Here is a 20,388-nt window from a genome sequence, read left to right as displayed (position 1 = left end):
GTAACACAAATCAAGGGGTAGAAACAATATAGAAAACCCTAGCCAATAAAAACATAAAGAGCACCTGCAGCAATCATTTTTCAAGCTATAAATGTATGAGAAGAAACAACTCTGCAAGTTATAACTAACATTCCAATGTATAAGCCACAGCAGATTAAGAGAACCTTCAGATCTGTATTCTAGAAATAACTACCAAGTTGACTCCTTTCTATATTTAGAGCCGACGGTAGCCAAGGGCTTTTGATATTACTAAAATTATATGTATAACATACTTTACTATAGGGGCCTGCAGCCAGTCCTCTTGATCTGTTGGTCTGCTATTGCCTCATTTGCATTTTTTGTCTGCCCACTACACTATAGGGCAGTGGGTCTGCTCACTTCAGCCACTGGCTAACACTGAACATAACAGCAGATGGTGGCATAAGTGCTTTTTCACAAGAAAAATATATTTTTTGCTTTTAGCCTAGGCCTTTTTTCCCTTTTAAATAGGGCAGTTTCCCATATTTGCAAAGTTTAACATGATATGGCTACTGATAATGCTCCCAGAATGCTCTCGGATTAGATGCAAATAATTACAGAAGCTTCAAGACAAGATTGATGATCATTTGCTTTCAGTTTTAAATTTACACAAATTATACCAGATTTTTTTTTTTTTTTTTTTTTTAAGATTCGTTAAAACTACTGAGGAATTTTAGGTACCGTTAATTTGAAGTGTCGTTTAGTAAAATGTGTTTGATACATGATAGTATTTGACAGTATTTGCAAAGAATAGTAATAATGGAAAGCCAGTTTCTGCAAGATTTTGGGAAACAAACAAATAAACAAGCAATGGCAAAGACAATCGTCATGCATTGGTTGACAGCTTTTTGGATTTGTCAGTGCATGTTTTGTTTTTTGTTCTAACATGATGAGTGTAAAACTTTATTGTTGTGGGAGCTACAGGGCCTTCATCAAAAAGCACATGGTGCCACAGGAGTCCCTGGGACTGAAGGAAACTACTTTGAGTACTGATGTACCCATTGTACAATAGCAGAATGCCATCATAGTGAAGTTTAACCATACATGAAGTTATATGTAATTTAATAGAAACAAAAGGTTATTAAAATTACATATAACTTCAGACCTGATTATAGGCCTAATTCTTAAAGAAAGTCACAAATTTACATTCATGGTATATCTGTTCTTGCATTAGTGCAGATTTACGACTTTCATGAATTCACAAGAATTTTTAGAGTAGGCCTGGAAACGTACTCCTAGAAAAAGTTTGAACTTCATTGTAGCACGAGCAAATATGGATGTGTATATTTGCTCCTGTAAAAATCTGAGTATTTGCAAGTTCACTTTCCCTACAACACCTTTTTTAACCCACCCTGGAAAAAGTTGGAATTCTGCCCTTGTCTGGAATACATTTTCAACCTTTCCCAGTGTTGGAAAAGATAAGCGGAGAAAGCCAAATCTTGAAGAGGACTTGGCCTAGAGACTCCATTAAGTATTAACATGACTCTCACTGACAGAGGTCTGTCTTCTATTCTTATTATCCATACATCCAAATTTCCAAAGTGCAGCTCTTTCACTTCTTCTCCCAACATACTTTTCATACAAATAAGTGATTTGTATTAGTACCTAAACATAAATAAACGTACTGAATTCAAAATTGCCATTGACAGTTTATATTTCGCAAGATTTTCTGTACATAAAACGAGGGTCACTTGCTTCACTGCAGTGGTGACCGTCGGCGCACTGGTATCAATCGGTGCCTGAATTTGAAAAAATAAAATAGAATCAGAACCTATGAAAACGGAGAAGCGACAATGCGGGTTGATGCCGATGTGAGGCAGCAGGTGCTGCTACTTTCACTAACCCTCTATTTGAAAGTGGTTGAGTGGATTGGAAGCCATTGGTACTTCAGTGTTATGTGTTGGTTATGTACCTTTAATTACTTTTCTCGTGCTTGCATGCACGAGCTCATGTTATGTTGTTATTTGTATTCTTGGTTCATGGCACGATCAGTATGTTCTAGAATAGAACATGTGATCGTCCCATGAAACAAGGTTGAGGGCAGTTGGGAGTTAGAGTAGGCACCCGGAGGATGGCAGTCTTGTAACCGGCAGTGCTTCCTGTGATTTATCTACTTGGATTAAAAGACTTCTAAATCTACTGAAGGTTGTATTCCTACTTAACAAACTTGGCGACGATCCTTGGAAGCACTGATTGCTCGAACCCATTTCAATTTGTTTTACATTTCGGTGCCTCGTGTGTCACGTTTGCACTGGGTGAAGCTTTGACGAAGCGGACTGGGATTTTTGTTGATCCAGTTGGTGTTTTTTTTCACACCGGGAATCGAAATTCCTCCTGGCAGTGCACCTTTGGGTTTGTGTGCTATTGGACAGTTTCGTGTGGCATCTCTTTCGGAGGAGAGCGGGCATCGGGGAATCTGTGTTTGTGTTGGCGTGAGGGCTTGGACCTGGTTTCTGCTGCCTATTTCTTTACAGTGTGGCAAGCGGAGATTTAGCAGCATCCTCATTTGTGTTACGATTTAAATGAACAACCAACGTTCCTCTCACCGTGTTTCCAGCAGAAGTGTCCGTTCGTTCCATTCCCTGCGTCAGGAGTCTTAGAGTCTTCGTTTGCTGCGCAGTTCGGCTGTTTACGTAGAGCGTACTTCCGTGATTTAACGTATGATGCCCTACGCACGTAACCTATTACGCGTCACGCTCTGAGCACCGAGTTTGATTTGGATGAAGTTCTCTTCACGTTATTTGTTTTGTTTAGCGCAAGACCATTTCTTCTTCGTTTTTGCTTCCGTTTTAATTGGAATTTCTTCACAAAAGGTACTGTTTAACTAAATTTGCTTTGTTCACACAACTGTTTTAATTTTTTTTTTTTTCTCTGGAAGATATTTTCTCATTGTTTCAAGTGAGCCTTGGAGTGGAAATTCATTCTCCATTTGTATTTCAATCTTTTTCTCATTTTTTTTTGCGTGCAAAATTTTTTGATTGAGGTTACACTAAGACTGTTCTTAAGAATGTGCGCGCAGGGTTATACTCTTTCTCCTCCTTAAGCCTATTGGCCGGCTGGCGGCTCACCTTGTATGCCATGGTTAGAATGGAAAGCTTATTTTTTAAATTATATTGATACACTGGACGCTAATGGTAAGATGAAACCACCTGAGAAAAAAGGGATTTTCTTACATTCTTTAGGTCCTGAAGGTCTCAAAGCATTGAACCAATTACCTAGAACAGAATCTAGTGGTGATAGTAATGTTTTTGACAAAGCAATTGCAGATTTTGACAAGTTCAGTTCACCTAAAGTCTGCGTTGGAATTTCTAGGTATAAGTTTTTTCAAAGGAAACAACTCACTGATGAAACTGTTGATTGTTTTGTTTCTGCACTTAAAACTTTATCTCTGGATTGCAATTTTGGTTCTCTACAAGAAGATCTCATTAGAGATCAAGTGGTTATGCACTCTAATAATTCCACTATACAAGAAAGATTATGGGTCAACTGTGATTCTGATCTTGAAAGCATTTTAGCCATTGTGAGGAAATCTGAAATGTCTTGTAAAAGTGCTAAACAAGTTAAAGGTGATTCTAAAACCACAAATGAAGAAATAGTTGCAAAAGTCAGTGTTCAAACTAGTTCTAGAGTTCATGATTCAAAAAACAACAAAACCAATGTTAGAAATAAAAATGATGAAAATAAGGATAATTTGAAATGCTACAGGTGTGGTAGCAAAACTCACCTTGCAAATTTTAAATCTTGTCCTGCTATCAAGCAGAGATGTTCTAATTGCAATCTTATTGGTCATTTTTCTAAGGCATGTAACAAAAGAAGTGTTAGTAACAAAGTCAAATGCATTGATCAAACTATTGAGAGTGATGGTGATGAATCCAATACTAGTTGTAGTGATTTTAGTTCTTATGTTATCAACATCAAAGATTCGGACCCTTCCATTCTGAAATTTGATTCTTCTGTCATAATGAAAAAACCCATTTGTGATATGGTCATTGGTGGGGTGAATACTAAAATGTATGCTGACTCAGGTTCACCCTACTCAATTGTTAATGAAGCAGTATGGAAGTCTGAATTTGTGCCAAAATTGGGTGATGTACTAGAAGGTTACTCAGGTGAAAGGATTGATATCCTTGGTTACCGAACATTAATACTTAGATTTAAGAACCGTGATTGTACTTCGAAACTGTATGTGTCTAAGAAAGGTCCTTCTGTATTAAGTTGGTTTGATCAAGGTAAATTGGATATTATTCTTAATCCTAACAGTCCAGACCCTGTGATGGTAATAGACGAATCTAATGGTCTCGGTGAACACTTACTACAAAAATTTCCTAGTGTTTTAAGCTCTGACATTGGAAAGTTGGCTGGTTTTAAACTCCAGATCCGGTTAAAAAAGGATGCTTGTCCAAGAATTCACAAAGCACGCAACATTCCGTTAGCGGTGCGTGAAGATGTCAAAAAAGAGCTTGATTCATTAGTAAAAGAGGGCATAATTGATAGAATTGAGTCCTCAGAATGGGTTTCTCCCATTGTCGTAGCTGAACGGGCTAATGGAAATATTAGATTATGTATTGATTTACGCCACTTAAATAACAACATCATAGTTGATCAGTTTCCTTTACCGCGCATTTCTGAATTGTTGACTAATGTTGGTGGTGCCAATTTCTTTTCTACTATCGATTTATCATCTGCGTACCACCAAATTGAATTACATGAAGATAGCAAGGATTTTACAGCATTAATCACGCTGTTTGGTTGTTTCAGGTACAATAGGATGCCTTTCGGTTTAGCTTCTGCTGCAGCTATTTTTCAACGAGTCATGCGAGACATTTTAAAGAATTGTCATAATGCTGTTTGTTTTTAAGACGATATTCTTGTTTTCGGTGGTGACTCACAAACACATTTGTCTGCATTAGAGAATGTTTTTAAGGCTCTTTCTGAGCATGGCTTGACCATAAAACATTCCAAGTGTAAATTTGGGGTTAAATCAGTTTCCTATCTTGGTCATGAATTGTGTAATGAGGGAATAAAACCAAAAAATGATTTGGTTGAGGCCATTCAATCTGCTCCCCACCCTAAATCCAAGGACGATGTTCGTTCCTTTTTGGGGCTTACAGAATTTTATCCAAAGTATGTGCAAAATTTTTCGTGTCGCACATTCAATATCAGACAACTTATCAAGGGCAAAAATAAGTTTTTGTGGTCAAATGAGTGTGAACAAGAATTTAATGATGTCAAAAAAGCAATCTGCTCGGCTACTGCTCTTTCAGGTTTTGATCCTGTGCTTACTTGCATCATTACTACTGATGCAAGTTCGAGAGGTCTTGGAGCTGTGTTAGGGCAAAAATCCCACACAGGTAAAGAGTGTATAATTGCTCATGCCTCCAGAGCACTCACACCTGCGAAGGAGAAATATTCCACCATTGAAAGAGAAACTTTAGCGTGTATTTGGGCACTTGAACACTTTAGAGTATTTGTGTGGGGAAAGAAATGCATTATTAGGAGTGACCACAAACCACTAGTACGTCTTTTAACCACAGAGGGTATGTTGAATGCTTCGGCAAGAATTGCTTGTATGTCTATGCGTTTGCAGGATTTTATTTATTCAATTGAATATCTTCCTGGTAAAGAAAATGCAACAGCTGATTTTTTATCAAGGATGCCTTTACCACTGAAAGAATGTAACCACAATGAGTGGGATAATTTTCTTTCTTTTAGAATCTTTATTTCGATCATTTAGATCATCAAAGATATAGTACATTACAATAAAAGGTTCAGAGTTATTAATATCCAAATATTGACATAAAAACAGTTGGTTATCATAAAAATGAATAATAATTACATTTAAAAAAATAAGAAATGTATTCTAGAATAAATTACCAGTTATACTAAGCCGACCTTTTTTAGGAGGCTGATTCTAACATGCCACATAGCCAGTAAATACTTTGCCACTGCAAAAACAATTGGAGGCGACAGATCGAATTTTAGTGTTCTAAAGGCGGGCAAGTATTGCCTAAAACCAAGGTTTTTTAGAATGGGTAAAAGCCAGCACTTCCTTGGTCTCTGGTAAGCTTTACAGAAGAATAACACATGTAAATCACTTTCCTGATGATTCAGACAGGCTGGACATTGCTCACTTGTTGGGGGCTTGGACCAGGAGCTAGTAAAGGCCCTCAGTGGTAGAGAGCCGTACCTCCACTGTAGGTAAAGCTTTCTCGCCAGTACAGGAGCCATGCCGTCCAGAACGCTTTCCATTTTGTAAAAATCTTTCTGATATGTGAATGAGATTGTCAATGAACCCACCCGTATACTGTGTAGAGTTGAGGTCAGCTTAAACTGGTAATAAAGTTGAGAAAGTGCCTTCCGTGAAATTCTCAGACTTGAGTTTGCGGGATCAGACCATAATTCCTGCAAACCTAGGCTTTCACATAAACTTTTTACGTAAATTAACCAAGGGATGTTACTAGTGTTGGGTAGGGCAAGAAATTCCTGAAGGTCGCTTCTATAGTTGCCCAGATTTTGGCTACTCCAAACACGTTGCCAAAAGGTAAGTGGTTTTAGACCCAATTCCTCTGCAATTGGCCTGAGACCAAGGTCGAGTCTCAGAGGGAGCAGGGGCGTGCTGGGAGGGAGAGCCACCAACTGCCTCAGAAATTTGTTTTCTGTAGATGTTAGATTGTTGACAGGAGTATGGCCCCATAGTTCAGCCCCATGAATAACTGAGCCCCGAGCTTGGGATTTGTAGATCTGTAACATGGGGCCCAAAGGGCGGTATATAGATTTGCCCACCATTCTGGTTATGCCACCCGCTTTCTGAGCTAGCTTCATATTCGCCTTGATCGTGTGGGTCCCCCATGTCAGTTTCTCATTAATGGTTACCCCCAGATATTCGAATGTGGAGACCCTCTCCAAACGCACTGTGCCCAGCATAGGGTTTGGGCGTGTTGAAGGGGTGGGGTTCAAAATCATAAATTTGGTCTTAGAGGCATTGATTTCAAGGCCCCTCTCGATGCAAAATTTCAAGAACCCATCCACAATTCGTTGGATTCCCATAGGGGATTTAGACAGCAGCAGAGTGTCGTCCACAAACATTATAGCGGGCACTCTGCTGCCGTTCAATTTGGGGGCATCGATGTCATCTATCCTAGACAGATGGGCGATTACCCCATTGACAAAAAGACAGAACAGGGTGGGTGCAAGCACACAACCCTGCCTCACCCCCCTGTCAACGGGGAATTTTTCTGTTAATTAATTTTCATATTGCGTTAGTTCATGATGAAGGTTCCATACCGATCGACCGCAATAATTGGGTCAAGGAATCTGAGAATGAGTTTTAAATTATGTAATTAAATTCATTGTCAGTGGTTGGCCACATAAAAGAAACATCAGTCCTGAGCTTAGAGTTTTTTGGGAGATTAGGGACGAACTTTCTTTAATGGATGGTATACTAAAAAGAGGTGATCGGGCCATTCCTCCGTATAAATTGAGGAAAAACATTGTTTCTCATGGTCATGAAGGTCATTGCGGTATTGTTAGGACCAAACAGAAGGTAAAAGATTTGTTCTGGTGGCCAGGGATGGATATCTTTATTGAAGGTTTAGTGAGGGACTACATTATTTGTGCGAATGCTGATAAAACTTTGGTTACCCTTAAAACCAATATGGGAGATCCCCATATTCCTGATGTTCCCTGGCATACTATTGCTATGGATATTATGGGTCCTATTGGACCTAATGCCAAATATGTGTTGGCAACCATTGATGTTTTTTCCAAATGGCTGGTTGTCAAAGTGGTTGATAGGGTCGATACTGATTCTGTTCTTTCTTTCTTGGATGAGACTTTCACTTAAGAGGGACTTCCTGTACGCCTTATTACTGATAATGGGGTCCAATTCTTATCTAATAAGGCTAAAGCGTATTTTAGTAGAGTGGGAATTACTCATTGCACGACTTCATTGTACAATCCAAGCGGTAATGGCACTATTGAAAGGTTCAACAGGGTTCTCAAAGGTGCAGTTCAATTCGCTGGTATTGATAATGATAAGTGGGAACTACAAACTAGTAAAACTGTTTGGATGTACAGAACCTCCTCTAATGTCATGACTGGTTATTCTCCGTTTGAAATCATGAGAGGTAGGCTTCCAAGAACCAAATGCAATCCTGTTTGGTTGACTTTATCTACTAAGTCTGATTTGGATTTTTAAAATAGTAAAAGGAAAATCTTCTGAAGAACCATTTGACAAAAAGAGGTACTGTAAATGATCCCATTGTTAGTGTAGGTATGCTTGTTAAGATTAAGAAACCTTGGAAAGTTAAAAAAGGGGAGAGTCATTTCATGGGTCCTTTTGAGGTAAAAGAAGTGCTTAAGAATTCGGTGAGGCTCTCTGATAACAAGGTTTGGAATTTAAGTAGAAGTGCTGTTCTCAAAGCAGATAAGAATGTTTAGCTAAGCCTAAAGGATCATTTGAAACCTGTTGATAACCTTGATGACTAAGATTTTGTTGCTCTGGATAATGTTAATGACAAAGAATTTGTGAATAATCCTATTTGTAATTCTGATGTTATTAAGGTTTCAAACAGTTCGCTGCTCTCTGAGAAACACCAGAAAAAAAGACCTGTTTGGATGTCTGACTTTGTATCGTTTGTCAAAAACAAACTTACTGGCTAGGTTTAATAATTTAATGATTTTTTTTTTTATTAAGGAGGGAAGATGTGTTATGTGTTGGTTATGTACCTTTAATTACTTTTCTCGTGCTTGCATGCACGAGCTCATGTTATGTTGTTATTTGTATTCTTGGTTCATGGCACGATCAGTATGTTCTAGAATAGAACATGTGATCGTCCCATGAAACAAGGTTGAGGGCAGTTGGGAGTTAGAGTAGGCACCCGGAGGATGGCAGTCTTGTAACCGGCAGTGCTTCCTGTGATTTATCTACTTGGATTAAAAGACTTCTAAATCTACTGAAGGTTGTATTCCTACTTAACATTCAGCTTCACCCACTGCTACCCTGCTCGAGCCATGAACATGTTCTTCCACGAGCTCACCTTGATTCTCTCGCCGTCGATGTCTTCTGTGCGCTCCCGAAAGTCCACGCCGATGGTGGCCTCGGTGCGCTGTGGGAAGCGACCCCCGCAGAAGCGGTAGGTCAGGCAGGTTTTCCCCACGTTGGAGTCTCCGATGACGATGATCTTGAAGATGCGGGAGCGGGCTGGGGGCAGCACAGCTGAGGCGGTGCTGGCCGTCAGGCTCTGCTCTAGCGACGACTCGGCCCAGGAGGTGTCAGGCACCGGAACCATCACGGAGGGTGAGGCCATGGCCGGGAGGATAGCGAGCCGCCGCGGCGCGAGACAGTACACAGAGGCGCGAGAGGCAGACAACCCTGCCTCAGCTCAACCGCCCCAGTCACTGGCCCCGGGCCATTCCGGGCTGCTAGTCTCCGCCCCCGGCTGCTGCGGCCAACTTTAGACACCAGCTGTGGTCCAGGGGTCCCGAACTGCCGCTGGAGTCTGAGCTTCCCACAGATGTTTCAAACTAGAGGGATGTGACAGCGACCCAACCATTGCCGTTCACTGTATTCAGCACTTCCGAGTCGTCGAGCTTCCAGCCAGTCACAGACCTTGGGGAGGATGAGGTCCCGCCCTGGCCACGTCGCCGGGCGACACCGGCTCCACCAAAACAATCACAGGAAAACAACAAAAAAAAGCTGCATCTTGGTCAAAAGTGAAATATTCCACTGGCACTTTCGCGCGCTACGAGGACATGTGGAAATAAAATGGTGTGTGAAGTACAAAACAATAACTAGTTGCATCATGAAAAGGGAGTTATTTTTTCATTAATACAGCATACTAACAACGGATTTAATATCTTCGAAGCTGGCCACCATTTGTTTTAGCTTTCGGCGCACTATTTCCCAGTGCGTTGTAAATACATTTACAGCCTCCTTAAGCAGGTTTGCCCACAGCTTACCTAACGAACGACGTTTTTTAACCGCCTTATACAGTATAACGAAAACCATTACCATTCCAAAATGTCCGCAGTCTTTTATGTTCTTGTAAGTGGGTCACAGAAACCACGTGACCTCGCAGTGACGAAGTTGAAAGTTTGGAGGTTTCCATACTTCATGCGGGTCATTTTCTGTGAAAGGATCTTCGCGCTTGGGTCAGTATGGTGTTTCCCATAATGCTAGATTTAATTTATGATGTCATGCTTCAGACAAAAAAAACACGAAAGTGCAATCTAGTTTTCAAATGTGTTTTTGCAGTCTGCAGCCTTTCCACGGGAGCTTTTGTTTAATTCAGTATATGTATCATTGTCTCCCTTACTCACGTATCATTCGTGTAATGTCTGTTAAAAGGGGACGCTTTTAACCATTACTTTCATAGAACTTGCCTTCACCTAAGTCGTTTCATTTTGAGATGAATTAAAAATTTGCAAACATTCGTGACAAGAATTTTCAATTCTATTAAGGACAAGGAGGCGAGGATTATGCTTTCTCATTTCTTTATTAGAAATGCTCAGCAGCCAATCAGATAAACCGTAGTAAAACGAAAAAACTACAGTACCCATGAGTACCAGGGTACCACGTGACCAACCATAGAGTCTCACATATAAAAGCTAATGAATGTGAAAATACGTCCTCTTTCTTTGGTGAGGAACAGTTCGCAGGAAACAGGAAGTCCAATGAAAAAACGATGAATGCCAGGTGGAAGAATCCATCAGCAACTGCCGGTGATCACCCTGACGATAGAAGAAACAGCAAACGCAGAACCCAGGAGACAGCAGACCATCCAAGCAGAGTAAGCAGGAGGAACCGAAGGGTCGTTATTTCGGGTCAGAACCTGAAAGGAAATGTACAGCCGTAATATTCATCCCATAAAGAGTGTGAATTCAACAAAAAAAGGGGGGGGATAAAAGAGAGAAACCAATGCATTAACATAAATCAAATGCAAATATAACTTTTGAAAAACATGAGAACAAATCATGAGTTTGGGTGGGATAATCCTCGCCTCCTTGTCCTTAATAGAATTGAAAATTCTTGTCACGAATGTTTGCAAATTTTTAATTCTATGTCAGGACAGGAGGCTCCGATTATGCTTGTTCAAAGCTGATCCACCACTACAGAAGCAATATGGTCAATAGGTTTATAATAAAAAGTTTTGAACACAGAGTCAGAAGACCAATCTGCGGTTTTCATGATGTCCAATAATGAAACACCCATCGAGAACGCTTTAGAGGCCATAGCCCCACGAGCCGAATGAGCACCAAAAATGGAAACATCAATTCCAGCCTCAGACAAGAGCCATCTAACCCAGCGCGCTAAAGTTGCAGGCGTAACAGGACGAAAAGGTTTTTGCAAAGCGATAAGTAATTGACCCTGTGGATCTGAACGTAAAGGGGCAGTACATACCTCATAATCCTTGACACACTGAACAACGCAAAGGTTGGGATGGTGAGGAAATGAAGGATAGGTAACAAAAGAAGTAGCCGTTTTGGTGCGTTTAGAAATAAGAAAAGTGACACCCTCGGGTGTAAAACTGCGACCTGCCAAGTCTAACGCACGCACATCAGAGACTCGTTTGCAAGAAACAAGACATAACAGCATAGTCAGTTTGGCAGAGAGTTGCTTGCGGGAAAGCAAAGAATTAGAAGGCCAGGCTTCCAAAAATTTCAAAACAATGGAAACATCCCAAAGCGAGACATATTTAGGACACGGAGGATTTGATAAACGAATGCCCTTAAGTAATTTGGAAATCAAGGGATGCTCACCCGCAGGTTTACCATTGATAGGAACATGAGCCGTGGAGATGGCGGAACGGAAGTTGTTGACCGTGCGATAAGCCAAACCAGAGGAAGCGAGAGAGGCCAGAAAATTAATAATCATAGCCACATCCGCTGAAGCGGGATCAACTTCCCGCGGAACACACAAGTCACACCATAGTTTCCATGAGGCTCTATATCGTTTGTGAGTACTGGGAGACCAGGCGTCACTGATGAATTTGGAAGCATCGCCTGAAAGGCCTGGGAGCGACCAGCGATCCCCGAAATTCGCCACGCCAACAGAAGGAGATTGCCGGATAGAACAAGGGGATGCGGATTGCCCAGGGGATCCAACAACAGATTCCACTTCTGGGGAAGAAGGAACGGGACCGCACAGCACATCTCCAGAAGAACCGGGAACCACGCTTGAGCTCTCCACAGCGGAGCGATTAGAATCAACTCTGTTTGAAAACGTTTTGAGTAGGCCAGAACCCTGGGAATCATCATGAACGGGGGAAAGGCGTAACAAAGAGTCGACGGCCAGGTCTGAAGGAATGCATCCGTGGCTAGGGCTTTCGGATCCGGCCTCCAGCTGAAAAACAGAGGGAGCTGAGTGTTCAGGCGAGAAGCGAACAGATCTAGGTGGCATAGACCCCAAGTCCGACGGAGAATGCGAAAAATGCGAGGATGAAGGCGCCAATCGCTGAAGTCACGAAGATGGCGAGAGTTCCAGTCCGCAATCTGGTTGTGACAGCCGGGTAGGTATTCGGCAATAACTGTGATCTTCTGTTGAAGACAGAAGTGCCAAAAATCCTTGGCGATCTCCGCCAAAATCTTGGATCTCGTTCCCCCTAACTTGTTGACATACCGGACCGCTGAGACATTGTCCATGCGGAGGAGAATGCAACAATTTGACTGAAGAGGAGTAAAACAGCGTATCGCAAAGGAACCCGCCAGGAGTTCCAGACAGTTTATGTGAAGGGATAGTTCCTGGGAGGACCATCGACCCCCTGTCGAGACGGGACCGCACCGGGCTCCCCAACCCCATAGACTGGCATCGGATTCTATCACCAGATCCGGAGAGGAGCCGAACAGGGCTCGCCCATTCTAGGCTTCCATGTGGTCTAACCACCATTGCATCTCGCTCTTCGCATCCGCGGAAAGAGGAATCAGATCGGAATAACGCAAACCTTTTTGGAGATGACGAATCTTTAACCTCTGAAGAGCCCTGTAGTGCAGAGGGCCCAGGAAGATCGCCTGAATGGAGGATGCCAGTAGACCGACAACTCGTGCTAACGATCTCAACGACACAGTCTGTCTGGAAAGGACCGACCGCAACTCCCTCTTGATATACCGAATCTTTTGGGTTGGAAGTAAAAGTTGACACGAAAGGGAATTCACCTGGAAACCCAGAAACTCTATTACCTGTGTAGGGGTCAAGATAGACTTGTGAGGATTGACGAGAAAACCGAGAGATTGTAAGAGGTCGATAGACCACTCCAGATGTGATAAAACCGTGAGGGGGCTGTCCGCCATGATGAGAATGTTGTCTAGATAGATTATTAAACGGACACCCCGAGCACGCAGACATTCCGCGACGGGCCTCAGAAGTTTCGTGAAGCACCAAGGTGCTGACGAGAGGCCGAATGGGAGAACTGTGTACTCGTACCAAGTTCCCAGCCAACTGAATTGAAGAAATCGGCGATGAGGCTCGAAGATGGGAATAGAAAGATACGCATCCTTGAGGTCGAGGCGAACCATCCAGTCCCCTTCGCGAAGATCGCGCAACAGATGGATCCCCTCCATCTTGAAGTGTCTGTAAACAACACTTCCGTTGAAATCCTTCAAATTTAGGACTAGACGATTTCCGCCCCCTTTTTTCTGCACCAGGAAAACAGTGCTGACGAACCCCTGTGGATGGGGAAGAGTTGGAATGATTGCCCCTTTTTTGAGAAGAGAGTCGATTTCGGCCGAGATAAACCCTTGATCCTGAAGGGAAAAATTTAGTGGATGAGGAGGGAGGGATTGATGTTGGGACTGATAAAACTCTATCTTGAAACCTTGAACAGTTTGCAGAACCCAAGCATCGTTTGAGATTAGACGCCAGTTGTGGAGAAAAAATCGTATCCTGCCCCCCAAAACCACCTCGGAAAAAGGAATCAAACTCACCTGAGGTGTTGGAGTCGTGATAGGCACCCTGGTTTCCGCCGGAACGGCCTTTTCTAAATTGACCTCGTTCTTTACGGGATGGGTAGAAGTTGGAGCGGGAGTTGTATCCAGCCTCCTGACCACTGCCTCTCTGGGACTGATAACCCCTCTGTGAGGTATTAGGAGCGCCACGGCCGAACGAGCGTCCCCTATGTCGTCCGGCCCTGGCAAAAACCAGGCGAAGTGCACGTTTTAATGAAGCTTGGGCCTTATCAAGGCCGCTGAAGGTCGCCACAAACTTTGTTAATTCTTTAAGAAAAGGCTGGCCAAATAACAGACCCTGTGCCACTGGGCCAGATTCGGAAGTTGAGAGCTCTGCCAACTTCGGGTCTATTTTTAGAAGGATAGAGCGACGACGCTCGCTCGAAATAGCACAATTTGCGTTGCCTAACTGGCAAATGGCTCTCTGAGCCCATTCTATCAGGTCGTCAGGATCCACAAGAGAGGAAGACTCCTTGGCGTGAAATCCAAGATCAAGAATCTTGGTGAGTGGGCCCAATAAATCCAGCATTTTATCCTGACAGGAACGGCAGGATCTGTCAAGCCCTTTCTTTGGATCCTTTGCAAATGTTTTGAGATACGAAAGCATTGTGGGATCAATTTCCGGAGTGTCCGCCAGATGGTCAGCAAGATCCGGGCGAGGGCACTCAGAGCGGAGGCGAGCACGAACATCTTTTTCAAAGGGCTGACGAATGTGCGCCTGAACATAGGCCGCCACCGCAGGAGAAGGAAGCCAGGAAGATGAGTGGGGATGGTAAAGTTCAGATGGTTCAAATGTAAGGACCTGAGGATCCGTAGGAGCATCAACGTAATGCTCCTTACGAGATTTCTTGCGAGGAGGAGGAACATCCTGGTCCGAAGAAGAGGAAGGAGGACCTTCAGTGTCTGTCAAAAGTCCAGCAGAGGCAGCAGCGCCCAGCGATGACACAGAAGGAGCCTTGTCGGAAGCTAAAGATTTAGCCAGTCTTTTAAAATCCGACCTATGTGGATTAACTGGAGAGTGCGATAATCGTGAAGAAGGCAACCAACCTTGCTGTTTGGCGTAATTTGTCAAATGACGCTTGAGAGGATTAATAGCGTGGACAAGGGCTCTATTTACGGATTGTTTAACCCCTTGGTCCAGAGCCTCCACCAAATCTTGCTCTAGGAAGCTAGAGTCGTCATCATCAAAGGAGTAAACATCCTCCTCAAAGTAATCCTCCATGTTCTGTCACAGTACTGTGATATTAAAGCCCACAAAATGAAAGTCCAATAAAATATAAATATGCCAAAGGCACAAATCAGGGGGAGTGAAGAACCCCACAGCAAGCCAAAAGGAAAGGTAGAAAAACCTTACCAAATAGAAATAAATTGTGGAGGGAGGGCTTGCTGAAATGTCACTCTAGGCAGTGCCTATGCTCTATTATACAGCCCAAAGCCTTAAATAAGCGAGGGGCGTCAATGGGGCGATTAACTCTCTGAGGCAGTGGGCAGCGGTGTGTGGAAACAACCGATTCAGTTAAGCTCCGTGTAGAACACGGAAAATAAAGAAAATGGCCGCCGCGCATGCGCGGTAACGGCCGCCTCGAGATAGGTGTAAAAGAGGAGCTCGCGCACTAGCGCGAGTCCCTCTGCCCCCGTACTCCCACTCCACCAGAAAAATGCCTACGGACGCTCCGACGAGCGTCCGGACCACGGGAGGTGACACCACGCTCCCAGACCGTGTACCGCGCGTATGAAGCAGCGCGCAAGAGATACACACAAGCGCTAGGCAACGCGAGCGCAACAAAGTAGCAAGCTAGGAAACGAATAAAGCAAGCACGCTGAAAGCGGGTATAACAAATAAAGCGCAACAATGTAACAGTAATACAAAGTAGCAAGATAGGCAATAAAGGCACTTAACTGGCTGCGGAGCAGCAAAGAAAGAGGACGTATTTTCACATTCATTAGCTTTTATATGTGAGACTCTATGGTTGGTCACGTGGTACCCTGGTACTCATGGGTACTGTAGTTTTTTCGTTTTACTACGGTTTATCTGATTGGCTGCTGAGCATTTCTAATAAAGAAATGAGAAAGCATAATCGGAGCCTCCTGTCCTGACATAGAATTTCACCTCTGAGAAAGGAAACAGACCAGGAATTCTGAAAATGTATGCCCCACACCCAACTGGGTGCCCAACTGCTCAAATTCCTAGTAGCATCCTCCTGTACATTACAAGCATACTCGAAGGCCCAAAGAAGGGGAATGTGGCTGGGATATAATGACTGTAGCGAGGGCAAGCTTTACAGTACTAAGCATAACAGTAAGTAACCTTAGCGGTATTTCTTCAACACTTGTGCCAGTCACTATATTTTGAGGTGTACTAAATCACGGAGATTTTGTCACAATCAAGACATACATTTAAGTGACCAATCACCTCTTGAAATAAACTATAAAATACCAAAATATTTTTTCCAAACGTAGCATATTTAAGAACATCCAGTCCAAAATTTGTTTCTAAACCAGCAATTTTCTGAAGTCAGCAATGCCTTACAAATGTATAGGCAGATGACTAGGTTGCACCCCAACAAATTTCTTGAACAGAAACTCCTTCCAGGATGTCGTCACCCCCCTTGTGGAAATGGCCTTGAACAGTTCAATGGAAGCTTACATTCTGACTTACATACGCTAGCTGGGTAGTAGACTTATTCCACCTGCTCAGTGTCATTTTAGTCGTTTTCATTAAATACCTGACTGTCCAAAGGCCACTAACAAATGTTCTAATTTTCTGTACTCACATGACCTGTTGAGATACATTCAGAGAGCTTTTTTTTAACACAACAGCCACTGTGCTTAGACATTGCTCATTTAGAGGAGTAGGATAGAAAGAAGGGAGAATCACCACATGAGAAATATGAAAGAAAATAAGAATTTATTTTAGTGCTAAAAGAATGTACAGGTTTAAGAATAACATCATCATCATAAACTCCTAAAAACTCAGGAGAACCTAATAAAGCTGAATGTTTTTCCACTGTTTTTGCTGAGGTGATACCTGCTAGAAAAGAACACAAACTCAACAAAATCCAGCGTTTTAAAGGGATGACAGTGGAATGCCTTCAAACCTAGAGGGAGATTCCAGGCAGGAGCAATCACTGTAGAAACGCATTTAAAAACAGAAACACCCTGGAAGTCTAGAAATTAAACTTTCTACATCCTTTGTTGGTTCAGAAAATTCTCTGAAAGTCTTAATTGCAAACAATTGATACTTAAGGGTAGAAATAGAAAGATTGAGATGAAATCCATCCAAAAGAAATTGTAAAACAGAAGGACAAAAACCAGAAGTTGATTGTGACTAGAGCACCACTTAAAAAAGACACCAACTTTTTTTGAATAAACCTTCAAAGTTGTTGATGTTCCTCTAATTCTGAATGATCTCCGCTATATGAATAGAAAAACCTGTCTTCAACAAAGGTAACCTCTCAGTTTCCATGGCAACAGAGATGGTTAGCGAGGAAGAGTTGTGAGTCTGAGAGGAGAAGAACAAAGAGGAAGAACTCAAGGAGGAAGCGTTTCAAGAGCTTTCAGCAATGGAAACCACTACCTCCGTGGGTGATTCATTATCACCTTTGCTTTCCTCCTGAATTTTGGAGAGTATCTTTGGGATCAGTGGAAACAGACGAATGCATATAGCAGTTTCTTAGGCCATATTGTCAGAAAGGCATCCAGTCCCATTGCTCCCTCTCCGGGGAGTCCTGAGTAGAATTTGTTCTGATGAACATTGTATTTCAAAGCAAATATGTCTAGATATGGAGCTCCAAACTTCCTGCCTATTTACTGATAGGTCTCGGGATAAGAAAATATTCTTCGATGACAAACTATCTACTCAGAATGTCAGCTTGAAGACTGTCTGGTAAACATGAAACGAGAGGAAACAATTCAAAAAACCTGCGTTTGGAGTTCAACAAAAAACATTACTAGAGCAAAGACAATAAAGCACGATAAGACGAGTAGGTCTTTTTTACTTTTTCTTTGTGCTCTTCTTCTTAAAAGATATACACACGCAGCCAATGTGTTTCACCCATTCAAGGGTTTCCTCAGGGCTGCAAAAAAGTAAAAGACTTTTATAAATTGATGGTCCAAAAACTCGACAATTCAAAGTGTGGAATGTGATTACTTATGTACAATCAAGCAACCCCAACTTCAGAACGGTACTAAAAAATCCAGACTTCACATTAAAGCCAAAACATATAAAAAACATTTGGAAACGTCACTAAGTCTAGCGACTTCACAATACGTATATATTACTATTGATTAGACATCGTTACAATATTAATACATATACACATAAGCATTAAGTGTGCAAAAATATAAAACAAACAGACTGTAGAACGAAATTGACAAATCATCCACCAAAGTATAAAAAGGAATAATATAGACAAGGAAATACAGAGTAGAAAAGTGACAGGGCCACTCGAACCCTGACTGTGAGTGAGTATGTACAGTATATGAACCCCAATAATGGAAGTACAAGGATCATAGTGCTCTGGTGACCTATGTGTCAAGATAGTGAAAAAAAAAATTAGAAGACCAACCAGGTGGGCACTAAAGACCCAAGATCGTACTACAAAGTAAAGAGCAGTGTGTTCGGCGAGTAAGTAGCCACCGAAATCACAAAGGAGCCGGTAATCATCCAAAATTATGGAGGAATAAAATAGATGAATCCTAGGTCAGTCAGTCAGTCAAAAAGACTGTTTATTTAGACCATTGGTCCTTAAACATGTACGAGCATATCAATCTTCCATTAAAAACCATCTAAAAATATAATCTGTATAAAAACAATATAAAATTCCAGTTCCATTAGAAACCGTCTTAAAATATCTGTATTGAAGTTATAAAATCCCATTCCATTAATAAAAACGAGTATACATTCCATCATAGACTATACTGATAGAAAAACTCCAGTTCAATACATTTTTAAGAACTTTTTTAACTTCAAGCATAAACCTCCGTATTGCACATGCTACATCTATAGAGTGCATTTCAGTAAACAAGTCTGCTGCCTGTGCACGATTACTAACATATTTTAAAAAGATTGGCCATAAACACAATTTTCGTGCATCAAGGACTTTGAGATAGTCTAGTAGGACATGCATAATGTGGCATTTTGCACCTAGGTTACAGGTATACTTCCCTTCGTGGGCTATCATAGCCCCTTCAATCCTTTCATTAATATAACCTGGATTATTTCCGATTCGTATATTTAGTAGTTCTTTCCTGAGCCAATGATTGGGAATTCTATGGCAGGACCGGAGGCGAGGATTATGCTCTACTATCTCTTTATTTTCCAACCAGCAGTATTCAACTTTAAAACAAAAACTATCTTTCCTATGAATCCCAGGGAAAGGTCAATGACAAGGTGAACCAATCGGCCGCTCTGGACGTCCTGAAAGGCACGAGGCTGCTGGGATACGTCCTCTTTCTTTTCCTGCTCCTCCACCAGTTAAGTCATGAGTTTTCAGTTTCCTTATTTATTATCGAATGCGCTTATTCACTGTGTTTTCAATTTTATGCCTGTTTGTGTTGATCACGGGACGATATCGCCGCACCTCTGTGTTCTGCGGGAGCGTTCCTCATCGCTCCAACCGCGGCGCTTCACAGTCTTGGGCAATGCAGTAGCGACCGCGAGCTGCTAGAGGGCGCACGTAGAACGCGGGCCACGTCTCGTTGCTCGGCGGGCAGCGCGCACCTTTCCTGTCAGTGCACTCACTGACAGCGCACTCACTGACAGCAGTGCGCCCCCTCCGAGCCACAGCCTGAGCCGCCTGGAAGCCTTACGTCTGTGTACACGGGTCAGTATTTATTCAAATTTGGCATCCAGACGCCCGTTTTTCACACTGGTCAGTAGATTTTGGGTACCAAGAGCCCATTCTTGTGTGCATATTTCCTCTTGTAAACTGCCATAAGGGGCTCGGTTCAGGCGAGAGGATACCCTTTCACAGTTGAGTGAGTCCACCCCGGGGTGATTTCTTGAGCACAGAATACCGCGCTTGCACGGCCAAAGTCAGGGTTTTCAGCCCACCAAAATTTAGAACCCTAGGTTCACCAAAATCTGCGGCTGGGAGACCAGTTTTAAGATCCCCCTTCTCTCTCCTGCCCGTCTCCTTATAAGCCTGGTGAGCCCTCTGGCAACATGGATGGGGAGTATGTAGAAGAGGAGTCCCTGCAGGTTCTTCCCCTGGATGATGAGTTCTGTGAGGCAGTGGATGCCTCCATCCACCAGGCGGTCACAGCGGCCATGGGCCCCTTTGAACGACGCCTTATGAAAATAGCGTATTCCTATGCTGATAACCGCCCTGCTAGGGGTAACAATCCCCCCTCACTCGCACCCCTAAGCGCAAGCACTCCTGCCATCGACCTGGGTGCCTTTGAGCGCCTTAAAAAGGCCTTTTTAGC

The 20,388-nt window shown here is 42.6% G+C and overlaps 2 protein-coding genes across 2 annotated transcripts in view; one reads left to right on the top strand and one right to left on the bottom strand.

Moving 5' to 3' along the window:
- Window positions 1-9,603, bottom strand: part of RAB33B (RAB33B, member RAS oncogene family) — a 34,919-nt gene extending 25,316 nt beyond the window's left edge. The window contains exon 1 of the mRNA XM_085641526.1: window positions 9,057-9,603. Coding sequence (XP_085497652.1) covers window positions 9,057-9,326 — 270 coding nt within the window. The 5' untranslated portion in view covers window positions 9,327-9,603. The remainder of the gene's footprint in view (window positions 1-9,056) is intronic.
- A 490-nt stretch (window positions 9,604-10,093) lies between these two features.
- Window positions 10,094-20,388, top strand: part of LOC146862321 (ureidoglycolate lyase-like) — a 368,574-nt gene continuing 358,279 nt past the window's right edge. Inside the window, exon 1 of the mRNA XM_085641525.1 lies at window positions 10,094-10,170. The gene's annotated coding sequence lies outside the window, so the exon portion shown is untranslated. The remainder of the gene's footprint in view (window positions 10,171-20,388) is intronic.

This window comes from Triturus cristatus, chromosome 2_2 (genome assembly GCF_964204655.1).
Source record: "Triturus cristatus chromosome 2_2, aTriCri1.1, whole genome shotgun sequence".
In the NCBI taxonomy this organism is placed as follows: Eukaryota; Metazoa; Chordata; class Amphibia; order Caudata; family Salamandridae; genus Triturus; species Triturus cristatus.
Note: the sequence above shows the minus strand (reverse complement) of the source record. Positions and strands in the feature narration are given on the sequence as shown.